Source organism: Marmota marmota, unplaced genomic scaffold (genome assembly GCF_001458135.2).
Source record: "Marmota marmota marmota unplaced genomic scaffold, marMar, whole genome shotgun sequence".
Classification (NCBI taxonomy): domain Eukaryota; kingdom Metazoa; phylum Chordata; class Mammalia; order Rodentia; family Sciuridae; genus Marmota; species Marmota marmota.
Window position 1 is genome coordinate 26073125 of NW_025999869.1, and position 13502 is coordinate 26086626.

The following is a 13502-nucleotide window of genomic DNA, read 5'->3' on the forward strand; positions in this document are numbered from 1 at the left end:
TTGAGTCTTTTTTTTTTTTTTTTTTTGAGAATGAATTTTTTAATATTTATTTTTTAGTTTTCGGTGGACACAACATCTTTATTTTTATGTGATGCTGAGGATTGAACCCAGCACCCCGCGCATGCCAGGCGAGCACGCTACCGCTTGAGCCACATCCCCAGCCCCTGGCTTAGTCTTCTTAATTAATCTTTCTTTAGGCCTAAAACCAAACTAAAACCAGGAATGAATGTAGGAAAATGCATCAACAGTATATACTCTTGTTAAAAACAAATTTCTTTGAAAAATTCTAAACCCCTACCAGTTTCAGTGAAACACCACAACTATAATGAGCTGGACACACACCAGTGCATGCCTATAATCCCAGTTTCTCACAAAGCTGAGGCAGGAGGATCACAAGTTTGAGGTCGGCATGTACAATTTAGCAAGATCCCGTCTCAAAATAAAATTTAAAAAGAAACCATAGTTCGTTTTTAATGGTAGAACACAAGGCACTGGGTTCAATCCCCAGAAAAAGAAAAAATGTTTAATGATAATGTTGAGATAAAAAAATGGAATTCTTGATAATAACAGTAATTCCTGACATAATAAAGAGAATGATTAACATTAGGAAAATAAAAAAAAACTAAAAAGTTGTCCGAGTTAAAGCATTTATAGAGAATAGTAACTAGTCAGGCATGATGGCATGTATCTGCAATCACAGCAAATTGGCTGAGGCAGGAGGATTTCAAGTTTGAGCACAGCCTCAGTAACCTAATGAGTGAGACCCTGTCTCAAAATTTAAAAAATAAAAAGGGCTGTGAAGTGGCTCAGTGGTACAGTACTTCTGGGTTTCATCCCCGGTACCTAAAACCACTCAATAACAACAACAAAATGAAATCATAACAAAAAAGTAACTGTTATTAATGGGACTATAAAACATCAGATAATCTGCTAGATGGTTTTAATCACACTATAAACAGATACTACCTCTAAGTAACTCAAAGTAAATAAGCTGAAGTATTCAACCACTTATTCCCAAGGACAGAAAACGCCTTCCACTAAAGTTTGAACCATGGTGGAAAAAAATCTGATCTCTTTCAATATACCAATTTGCTACCCGAAAGAATTAGCTGAAAGGTAAGAAATGAAGGCAAGCTTGATAACAGCCTGCTCCTTCCATGAAGTACTTCAACAGTTTTTCTCCTAACAGTTTCAGCATTCATTGATGACAGGTGCCAGTTTACAGGATAAATGGGGATTAGATGAATGCATGTCACTATGATAAAATAATTGAATACGGTTAATTCTCTAAGACAAATGACCCAGTTTTATAAGCAATAAAGTAGAATGGGGAGGAAAAGGTACAAAGTGATTAAGAGACCTGAGACATAGAAAAATGTTTTTAATTTTTGAAGCTGGGAAATATAGTGTTTCATTGTACTTTTGTGTATTTTGAAAAATCACTTGTTATAGAACTAGCCAACTTCCCCAAATGACTTATATTAAAATCTATTCATATCAGGGAGATTTCTACTTTTAATCACACTGCAAAAGGCTGGACTGACAGTTATAAAACTAAACTTGACTTTTGAGCATTATATTACCTTTCCTAAAAATCTCATAAAACAAGACCAATCAACTACCCAAATAAAACCTACATTAAGAATTATTGGAAATTAGCTGGAGACAGCAACTTCAAATGATCAAAAATCTTTTTTTAGAAGTTGGTTCCATTAGTTTGTAAACATACATTCTACTAAACCTACAGTGGTTGGCTACTATTGGTCATAATAAATTCTTCTAAAATTTATTATCTGAAAACATAGCTTGTTAACCAAATACTGGCTGTGTATCTTAAAAATATTTGCACCATATTTTGTAAAATCAATATTTCCAAATTGGAAGAGAGTTAAAAACTCAGGCTACTTGATGGCCAGTGTTTTTTTCATTCAAGGATGTTGATGTAAGACATTGGTATTCACCTACCTACCTACCTAAAACAGAATGACATGCTTTCAAAAACAGCCATATCATCTAAATCATTTTGATAGAAGTCTATCAACTTGTAAAGAAAAATGTGAATGAAAGAAATAAAAAAAAAAAGCTATTAACCATTACTTTTCATTTCATTCCAAGTCATTTCACAGAACTATGACTAAATAAAACTGATCAAGTTATTGACTCATCAATTTGGTATATCACTACCAAGCACAATGCTAAATCTTACAAGTATGAATTTATATGTCACAATTCAGTCATAATTATTGGGAGAATTTGCCCTGTCATTTCCAATTTCTCTAGCATCTAGCTCTTCCAACTACCTGGAATAATTCCAGTTTTATGAAAAACCACAAAACTTCAGAGTGGTAGTTGTCTCCTACTGTCAGTTTACTAACAAGATTCAATTTAATTAATCTACTCTGATAATACTCCATGAATGTATGGAGGAATAAAAAACTCAGGCAGCAATGGAAACCACATATTCATCTGCAATTTTAAAAAGATCTAATGAGAAAACCACGCTAGACGAGGTTCCATCAAACAGATATTAAATTACTAAGAAAAATACCTAAATCATAAATGATCCATATTTATACACTGACCACGGTTTAGACCTTTTCACTTTTAGTGGTGAACTCCAAGCACTATAAAATAAAACAAAAAATCCTGGAGCTTTTAGAAAACCAAGTCCAAAAGTACAAGGAAAAAGGCAATTAAGAGCAGAAATCTGATCCCAAAGAACATGAAGCATGGGCTGGGAGGTTTTGACAGGACAGTAGCAATGGAGAAGGGCTGTAGAAAGGATGGCAAACATCTTAATCTATACAGCAACACTGTTAGCCTCAGGACAAATACTTTTTAAAGAAAAAATGCTAATGCCAAATGTTCCTTTTAAAAAACATTTTCACAATACACATGCATGTCCCTGGGTCTCTTGCCATATGATGCTCTGTACCTTCTTAGGATTTTGCCAGCAAGAAGGGCATGACCAGATGCAGATACTTGACCTTGGGCTAGACCATGAGTCAAAACACACACACAAAACAAACACAAAAACAGAAACCCACCAAAAACCAAGAAATCAACCAACCACTTTTCTTCATGATTACCCAGTGTTTGGTATTGTGTTATTAGCAACAGAAAATAGACTAAGACACTCAAGTGATCTAATCTAATCTACCTATACCTGTTTACTCATCTGGTCTGTCCAGACTAACTTGGGATGTTATGTGTATGTATAATCATGTTTTAATGAACCTCATGTTATGTATAATTATAATGTACCAATTAAAAAGTAAATTAAAAAAAGAAAAAAAAACAGTAACAAAATAAAGCTCAACTATTCTGAAGAGTATGTCACTGTATGTGATTCCATCATAAGTCTAAATATTATTTAAATGACTCTACAACTTATCTAAAAATGTCTAGTCAACTTTCAGAACACATTACACTGGTAAATGCTAACTCTAGGGGAATCTAGCCTGGTTTTATTATTTATCAGGCAAGAAAATTCCAGGCATTTTCTGTTTAAAATATACAGATGTAATTCAAATCTGTCTGTAATGCACTTATGAAATGAGGATACTTTCAACAAAACAACCATAATAACCAATTATGAATTCTATAATGATAAATATTTCAACCTGGCAGATTGAACAAAAAGCCTTTTTTCGTTTACTACATTAAGTAACATTTAGTTTTTATGTGAAAACAGGCACAGTAAGAAAAATACCTATAAGCAAAAACTCCATTAAACAATTAAGTTCTGTAGAGCTCTCTTCCCCAAGTTTTTTCTAATAAAACCCTTTTTTGTTTTTCCAAGTAAGGATTAACACACAAGCACACACTGCTTAAAATAGCCTTAATTCTTGTAGGCTTAGGTTTAGGTATTTACTTAATTTGATAGGTATTTACTTAATTTGATAAGGAAACGTAATAATTTCAAGACTCCTCCAGGACTCTGCATTAAAAACTAAAACCTCGCTTGCCTAGCAATGCATGAAGCCCAGGGTTCCATCCTCAGCATCACCAAAAATATCCCTCAAAACAAAAAATCTCAGGCATCAGAAGTCCTATTTTTATATCTGTGACTCACCAAAGAGTTATTGGAAAAGTATGGTTTTCCAAGCTGACTTTCCAATTAGACTTTAATCTTCAATGAAGTATGTACTTGGTGTTTTATTAAACAACCTGTCACGATGGACAAATTGAATGACTTTCCATGAATGCCTACTTGCCCCCACTGATCCAATAAAATGATACAAAACCTATAATTTAATAAAACTAATAGTAAATATTTTCTATGAGTTTTGGTTTCCAATATTTAGGCCTACCTAAGTTAGTAATAATGATTACCTGTACAATTATTCCAGGAAAAAAACTGAAAATTTTTAAATTTGAGGTACATAAATAATATTCACTTAAGAATAAAGTAATCAAGATTTCCTTTTACTTAAAAAAAAAAAAAAAAAAATCACTTCAGAGTCAAACTTCATGTACAAAAGACAAGACCAATCACTTTATCACTGGACACAAAGGTAATTCCAAAGGCCTTTAAAAATGGTAATTAATCTCAAAAAGGAAAATTAATTTCAACTTTTATATTTCATTCATTATCAAGACCATACTGCTTAACAAGGTAAATTTGCTATAGATACAAAACATACAGTATATACACTTAACTGTACAAAATAATTTAATGTTTACAAAAATATTAGAATGTTTAGTTGACTGACACAGTCTTAAAGTAATCTCTTCTAGAGAAGTATATAGTAAGACCACTGATTTCCATTTTATTTCTTTTTTAATAAGTCAAAGAAAGGATGCTGCAATGCTTCGTCCAAGGTGATTCTTTTAGTTGGATCATATTCTAACATTCTTCGAACAAGGTCAAAAAGCTTCTCATGTTCTTCATCATGACTGAGCATAAATTCCTGAAGGAAAAAAATTTTGTTAAAAAAGATACTAATAATAGTGAAAATTTATTTTTCTTTTAATCCTTTTTTCTTTCACCTTTAATGGTTTGCAGCGTCTCCTAACATATCTACCAGCAGAACTATGTTCATCCCAATCTAGCTGGTTATGGTGAAAATACTTGCGTTTCCTAGAAGGAAAAAGAAATCTGGATTAATAAAATACTAAAAGATCTACATTTTTACCTTGCCCCCTGGCTGGGGGACAGATTAAAGAATGACCTTTTTTCTTTAGATATATAAACACCTATATACAATTAAAAAAAGTCTCAGTGACAAATGTGCATGACACTTTATATAGTATTTTCCTTTTTCTGCCCCCATCCTGTGGGGTTTTAATATTTCAACTAAAATTTTTCCCAAATATAATGGAACAATGCCAGCTTTAAAAATAGACACTGTTGGATCCATTCCTGTCAATTCTGCTTTCACTAGATCTGGAATAGGGCTGTAAATCTTGTAAATAACTCCCTAGATGACTTCTGTGGTGAAGTATGTTTGCAAACCACTATAGTGTTAATCAAACTTAGGAATGTTATTCTCAAACTTAGACTGATATGAGTATAAAAAATAAGCTTTCCCACCTCTATTTTTATTTTTACATCAACTTAGGAAAACATGTATGTAAAGGCTAAGTTTAAAAAAAAAAAAATCAAATAAAACAAAAACCCTCCATCTTTTAAAAGAACATAACATAAATACCGTTTTTTTTTGTTGTTGTTGTTTTGGGGTTTGTTTTTTTGGTGGTAACGGAACTGAACCCAGGGTCTTGAATATGATGGGCAGTTACTCTACCCACTGAACTACAGCCCCATCCTTGAATTATTTTTTTTAAATGGGTTAAAAGACGTAAATCTAAGTAATCACTAACATAGAATTTTTTTTTTTCAAAATCCACAGTCCTTGAAACAAGCATTATGACCATGTTAAGTTTTCTGTGTTGCAATAGAGGCCATTGCATGCATCCAATGAAGAGCTTTAATCTTTAAACATACCTTGTTTTCTGAATCATGTGTGCTGGTATGGGTCCTAATATTCGTTCCATCATGGCCAGATGCTCTTTACTATCATGAGTCTAAAAAATGTGGAAAAAGAAAGTTTAGCACTCTTATTTCCCCACATGTACATTAAAAAAAGGACATAAGAATATGATGCTTACATAAAAGAACTAGACAGCTATACAATTTACACTGCACACTTCTCCAAAGATGAAACAATACTGAACAAGCTAGTCTTGGAGACGGAATAACAAGGTCTGCATAGTGAGCAACATGTAACTTGTTTAATGTAAAACAGAACAATTTCCTTCACTATTTGTATTTTTCACACTGTTTAACTCAAGAACTGGGGAAGATTACCAGAAATCCTGTTACCTCTTCATTTATTTTTTTAATTTATTTTATTTTTTTTAATTTTTATTATTGGTTGTTCAAAACATTACAAAGCTCTTGACATATCATATTTCATACATTTGATTCAAGTGGGTTATGAACTTCCATTTTTACCCTGTATACAGATTGCAGAATCACATCGGTTACATATCCACTTACCTCTTCATTTAATCAGCTGCTTAAACAAAAGTTAACCTCCATTATCAAACAAATAGCCAGCCTACTTACTAACACTAATCTCAGGTGCTGAAAATACCCGATAATTCTCACAACAATCCTCAGCTGTATATGTGGGAACATGAGTTCAAAGAGGTTAAGATACTACCTTAAAGTCACATGGCTTATAAATGAAGAATGAGCCATAAACAATACAAAGCTCATATTCTTTCCACTGATATAGCTTTGGCTTTATAAAGTAGAATACGGCAATTTTTTTCTTTAAAGGCCACATAATAAACATTTTAGGCTTGGCTGCTCACAAATAGTCCCTTATTTAATCATCTTTAAAAAAAACAAACAAACATAAGGCACAATTCACCATGGTCATCATTTGCCACCCCTCCTTTTAGGGAGCAGGGTTGTGTGTGATTGCTTTTTAAATCTACCAACTATAGTGTCAAGCACACTGCCTTCAAAACGTTATTAATTCATGAAAGGAATAAATATTATTAGTTCCCCATTTAAAATTAATGTTAATAATATACATTTCACTTAAGGCCTTATAAGTGCTTTACAATTATAAAATCACTTGAAGCACCTACTTAACTCAATCAGTGGGAAGAAAGAATGCATTCAACCTTACTTTTTCTTGACTCTACAACTTACTACAAAAAAACCAGACACCAATTCCTACAATAGATTGATAACAACGGTTCTGAAGACATTAAACTCATCTACCAACTCAAGAGTACTTTTTGACTGATTTTCTACAAATCAGACAGGAACAGAAGCCTGGTGAGGTGCCCCACAAGCAGTGAACTCGTATGTGTGTGATAATGACCACCTCCATGACTCAACTGTTCATAGCTTCACTTGCCTCTGTACTGCTTAACTTCAAAAGTCAACCTCAACAGTTCTGAACTACATCTTCACAATCCTTCCCCGAACAAAGCAAAGTTGAACAACGGAGCATCCTGATCATACCACAACTCTACTTATTCTCCAATGGTTGCATTATCTAAAGCTATCAAGACTTTTAGACTCCAGATGTACTTAAAAATTTATAAGAAAAAAAAATGGAAACCAAAACAGAGTTTCCTACTTTTTATTTCACCAAATAAGGACTTCTAACTTTAAAAATTCAACTACTGAAGCCAGGCATGATAGTGCACAGCTGTAATCCCAGCATCTCAGGAGGCTGAGGTAGGAGGATCGTGAATTCAAAGCCAGCCTCAGCAACCTGGCAAGGCCCTAAGTATAAGTCACTCAGTGAAACTGTCTCTATATAAAATACAAAAAAGGCTGGAGGTGTGGTGTGGTTCAGTGGTTAGGCACCCCTGGATTCAATCCCTAGTGCCCAAGAAAGAAAGAAAAAAAAGAAAGAAAGATTCAACTACTGAAAAGAAAAAAAAAGCTAAAATAATAAAAGTTAACTACCAGCAAAAACTACCATCATTTCATAAAAGGGAGATTTTAATATGAAAAAAAAAAGAGGTGTAACATCTAATAAAAGGATTGAATGGCAATTCTATAAAATCATTTTCACTTTGGACCAGCCCATATTTGGAAACCACTGACTTCAAGGATAAAACAAATACCCTTCTCAAAGGTATATGCCCTTTCTGTCAGTTCTTGTCTTCATTTTCCCATTTACAGGAAATACTCCAATAAATACTTTTCTTCCCTAACTAGAACATAATCTATTTCTCCTTCCTTATAGGCCCCGTCACATTCTTGTTTTCTGACTAGCTAGCTCCTATTCTTCCTTCTAGCATTAGCCAGAACTCCCCACCTCCTCAATGATTCCTTCTCTAATCCAGGGAACCCTCCCTGAAGCCTCCCTACATTTTCTACATTGTTCCATTGTAGCAAACACCACATTACATTGGAATGATTTTCAACGACTTCCCTGAAGACTTAGAAATGCCTAAGACATCATGGAAGCTGTTTTTTAGTGTAAAATACACTTGTTACTGAATTCTTTTATAAATAAAGAAGTGACTTGTTCATGGTCATATGATAGTCAACATAACCAGAGCTGAATTAAAACTAGCCATGTCAACACTAATGCAAATTTATGAAAGAGCTCTATAATTTAAAAAATGGAAACATGAGGCAAGATGAACCAACCATACATAAACCATGTGTTAAAGACACATCAATCACATTTAAATGAGTTATGCTATTCACTAACAGTATTTAATTCAATTGGGTTCTAAAGGATAACCATTTGCATATGCAAGTTTTAATAAAGAATAGTGATCTATGGCAACTTTCCAATAAGGAAACTAAAACCAACATTTAAAATTCATTGTAAATTATTAAATAAAATTTACTACATACATACCTGAAAGACTGTGAACCCAAGGTAATATTCAATAAGAATGCAACCTATACTCCAAACATCACAAGGCTGAGACCAACCTAAAGCTATAAAATATAAGAATGTTATTATGCAATAATTTTTAATCTTCTATAAGTCCTTCCCTATATGGGTGAACTCTTTTGAATAGTCTATTTGGGAAAATACGAGAACAAATTCAGGGTTTACACTTTGAAGTTTTGTATCAAACATTATCCAGTATGATCTCATTGGGAGGGGACATTTTACGTAAAATAAAAGGGGACTAGCACATTTTCCAAATATAACTACCAATTCTATATTCTTTGAACTGCTTACACAGGGGAGAACTATACACTATATACTCAATTCATGGATGGCTCAGGAATTTTTACCTTTTATCAGTGCAAATACAGGTTTATAATTATCCTCAGAGAATATAATTACTTATCCCCTATCTATTATCATAAGTTTGATACATGAGTTTACATCTTCTATTAAAAGAAATATTTGACATAAATTATGTAAAAATTCTAATAGGAATTAAAAGCAGTTTCACCTATAAGCAGAAATACTTAAGTTCACACAAAGAAGGAGAAATACATGTATTTCAGGCTGGCTGTACATGATACTTTCTCCTTTTTTCCAATGGCAATACTATTCTGGAAAGAATAAAACACCTATCCTTCTTAGACCTAGACTCAACTGGAAAGGAGAATAATAAACCATACAGGATATTTTAATCTTTTAAAGACCAAACATTTAGTAAAAGAATGCATAAATAAAGCTACTTTAAAAAACATTTCAATTATGACACTCAAGTTAAAGACACAGGAAAAAAAAACAATATATTCAAAGGCCTTGAGGAGTATGATTTAGTCATTTCTGTTCATTCTCATAATGCTTATCGTTTGAATCTAATCTGACAATTTCCAGATCCTTTGCCTCAAGGGCAATGACTCCAATTCCAACTTATAGTTAACATATCCAGAATCTGTAAATGCTATAACCTGGACTGCAAATAAAAGTTTTTTTCTTTAACTACTCTTATCTACAATCTAGGTTTTTCCCAGATGATTGTAACTTTCTGCAGCATATCATCTCATTTTTGGGTGAGTCACCTCTAATATTCTGGAATTCTCCATCACTCACTTTTACCACCCTTTCCAGGCCTTACCTGTTTACTATCAACAACCAAGACATCATCCCTCTATTGTAGCACCAGATTACCTCTTCCTTTCAACCTGCACCACCAGCTTCCACCCTCAGGAACGCTCCACAGATATGCCAAAAGATCCTTCTAATCGCCCAATCTCCAGATTTCTTTGAGGCCAATGAATCCAATTCTAGACTTATATCAACTCTCCCTTACCTGGAACTTTCTCAATAGCAAGTACTCAACCCCATCTTTCACTTTAAAATTTTTCCTTTTTATTTCGAACTCTGCACTTTAACTCATTTTCTTTTCCAGCCTTTCTCCTATCAATGGTCATCAAGAAACTCTCCACTTGGAGAGTTTCTTTCTTCTCCTCTTGATCTTTATCTACCCTATGTCTAGAGTCTGCCAGATAAAACCATTAGCATTTTTACCAGAACCATAATTTTGTGAAGGCATAAAAATGGGTACCGACAAAATTTCAAAATCACAATGCTATGATGAATTTAGCTAATGGAAACTGCTCTCTTATGTTAATAAACCCATTAAAAAATAATCACCCTTTGGAATGCTTCACAAGTGGTATCACATTCATATTATTCAGAAAATAATATTTATAATAATGTTCACATTTTTAATGAAAAACAAAATGTTTTCTGTATATTGCTAAAGTTACCATTTTAGCCATGAACCCCATCCACATAAATCAAAGCTATTAAGAACAAAACTCTATTCTTTAATTACAGTATAATGAAGTCTGGTGTCTACTGACCCAAAATGACCTCTGGAGCTCTGTAGTGCCGTGTGGACACCAAAGTACTGTGATGTTCATCATCATATGTTGCACTTCCAAAGTCAACAACTTTAATATCTGTGTTTTTTAGTGTGCGTTCATCACGTTTCTACAAAATTGAGAAAACATAAAACTAATAAAGACATTTTATAACACTACTCAAAATACTGAACAAAAATAATCTTTCTTTCTTTTTTTCTGCTGGGTGCTGGGGATCAAGCTTAAAGCCTAGAAGGGGCTATGCTAATAATGTTCTACCACTGAACTACATTCCGAGACCTACTTTTTTGGCGATTAAAAATTGAACATAATGGGCTCAGAAGTAAAATTCCTCATGCAAAGATCACCAAACTAAGCTAAATTTCAAAGATAATCACTTAAAGCAAGTCTTTTACTTACCATTTTAGAATTATATTTGACTACATAGTCAGACTTCACAAATAAAATATTTTCAGGTTTCAGATCTGTATGTGTTAATTTATTATGATGCAAAACTACAAAGAGAACAAAAAGACATTATTAGTTTTACCTAGAAATTGAATTGATAAATGGGAGGGATGAAGGAGAATTAGCAGTAGATATGGTGATCAAGAAGGGTTTCATCTTTACCTGGGGTATGTATGTATATTTTGATGACAATTTTTAATGTTTTTTATAATAAAAATCTTAAATTTTCTGATTTTAAAAATTTATCAAATATACTTACAATTTATTGATTGGCAGATCTGATACGCCATCTGCCTGATGTGATCAATCTGAAATGGCAGAAAGCTGTTTTCTTTAATGAAATCATACGTACTAAGTCCCAGCAGTTCAAACACAATACAAACATGACCATGATGATCAAACCATTCTAGCATCTGGACACATCGGCTAAAATAAATCAAAATAGCAAGTTAGTTCATAGAATTGTGATTATTTTACGTAATAAAATGGCCCAAAGTTCAATTTATACTTACAAGACACTATTAGGATCTGTACTATTTAAATGCTCCAATACTTGGATTTCTGAACGAGCTGCTTCACGGTAACGGCCTACATTTTTTACTATTTTCACTGCTACATGTAAGCCATCCCTTAAAAACAAAATTAAGAGGAATACACTAAATATATGGCAGTGGGCTGAAGCCATTTATCCTTTAAAGTATAATTTTAATTATTAATCCTCTATGCTATTTTTTTAAAACCATCTTTTAGATTACACCAAATTCTATACAACATCTTTTCCATACAATCAAACAAAATATACTTTATATGAAGCAATAATTCCCTTAATACTTATGAATTTAATGTTTGTTCCTAAAAGTTTACATTTATGTAGATTTTATACAAAAAAAAGTAAATAAATATATATAAGAACACAAACCAATAACAGAATATGCTACAGTTGAAAACATTCACTCATTCACCAGGCTAACCTATTCTATGCCAGACAGTACACGTTTTAGGGACAAAAAAAATTGGACTTGTTCCTACACGCCTCACACAGTCTAATGGAGTTCTTCACAGAACAGGTGAAGCCCCAACAAAGACAAATTAAAAAAAAAAAAAATCTTATTTATACAATAAAGTATAGAGTCCTGAAAGATAGCTTTGATTATCAAATTGGGAGAGAAATGAAATATTTGGGCAAAGACACCACCCTAAAGTCAGGAAGCCAAGACAATATTTCTTAGCTTAGCATATTTATGATGCAAATATGCAGAAACAGCAAGAACACAGGGTTCAGGGATTTACAAAAGGGCACTTGTATAGAGCCATGAATATTTTGACATCTTCAACTTCCTCTTGCCTCTGTTCTACACCAGATCTACTTGAAGATGAACTAGCACTCAAGCCTTTTTCACTAGGTGCCTCTACTTTACAAAAGAAAACAAAATCTCCTCCTCTTGTAAGATATCTTTGGGGTTAACAAACAAATGATACTGGCTGGATACCAAATCTTTTTCCATGTTTGCTAGTTTCCAAATCATTGCTTTCATCAAGGTCTCAATAAAGTTGTAGCATGATAAGCCATTTAAATGTTTTTTGATAATATTCTCCTTAAGATGTTTAGCATGTATCTCCAGATTTACCAAAAATTGTTATAAAACAGTTGTTGGGGCTGAGGATGTAGCTAGCTCAGTGGTAGAGCACTACTCGCCTAGCATGTACAAAGCCTGGGTAGTTAAATCACCAGCACCCTCAGAAAAGAAAGGGGGGCAAAAAAAATGGCAAAACTCCTACTCCCATATATTTAATTATATGATCAATAAGCTTTTTTTCTCAGTGTTTATATCTATAAAAACAAAAAAATAGAATGCCAAACAGTACTCATTTTTTTAGAAGCCAACAATCCCAATACAAGACACGCTTCAATAAACTTTTTATGTCTAATGAATAAAAAAATATGTAATGTTAGTACTTGGATCAATTAGAAAACCTTGATTAATCAAGAGAATCTCAGGAAATTATTTAAAAGGCCATTAATGAACAATTGGTGAAATATGAATAAGATTAGCTGGCAAAATCTGAAAATATATGTATGTGTAGATAATAAAGGAAATATTGTCAAACGTTCACTCTGGGGAATCTGGGTGAAGGACATATGGGAATTCATTGAACTATTTTAGCAACTGTTCTGTGAGTCTACAAATATTTCAAAGTATAAAATTCAACTTATGTTCACATTTTTGTTGCAGAGAAGTAAGATGGGGTGATAATAAAAGAT

At 33.0% G+C, this 13502-nt stretch overlaps 1 protein-coding gene across 1 annotated transcript; it reads right to left on the reverse strand.

The window, feature by feature from the left end:
* Positions 1-4470: 4470 nt before the first annotated feature.
* On the reverse strand, positions 4471-12114 carry Clk4 (CDC like kinase 4). The gene is made up of 8 exons (XM_015492786.2): positions 11752-12114; positions 11499-11665; positions 11192-11286; positions 10772-10901; positions 8850-8932; positions 5948-6027; positions 4993-5083; positions 4471-4913 (listed from the first exon to the last, which is right to left on the reverse strand). Exons 1-8 carry the CDS (start codon positions 11922-11924, stop codon positions 4773-4775), a joined length of 960 nt encoding a protein of 319 aa, XP_015348272.1. The 5' UTR covers positions 11925-12114; the 3' UTR covers positions 4471-4772.
* Between the last annotated feature and the right edge of the window lie 1388 nt (positions 12115-13502).

Excerpts from the sequence above, each read along its gene's own strand:
- Clk4 (XM_015492786.2), bottom strand. The coding sequence starts at position 11,924 with ATGGCTTCAGCCCACTGCCATATATTTAGTGTATTCCTCTTAATTTTG. Across the intron at positions 11,287-11,498 it reads GATCTGCCAATCAATAAATT|TTTTGCATCATAATAAATTA; the intron begins GTAAGTATATTT and ends TTCTCTTTGTAG. Across the intron at positions 8,933-10,771 it reads AGCTCCAGAGGTCATTTTGG|CTTTAGGTTGGTCTCAGCCT; the intron begins GTCAGTAGACAC and ends TATATTTTATAG.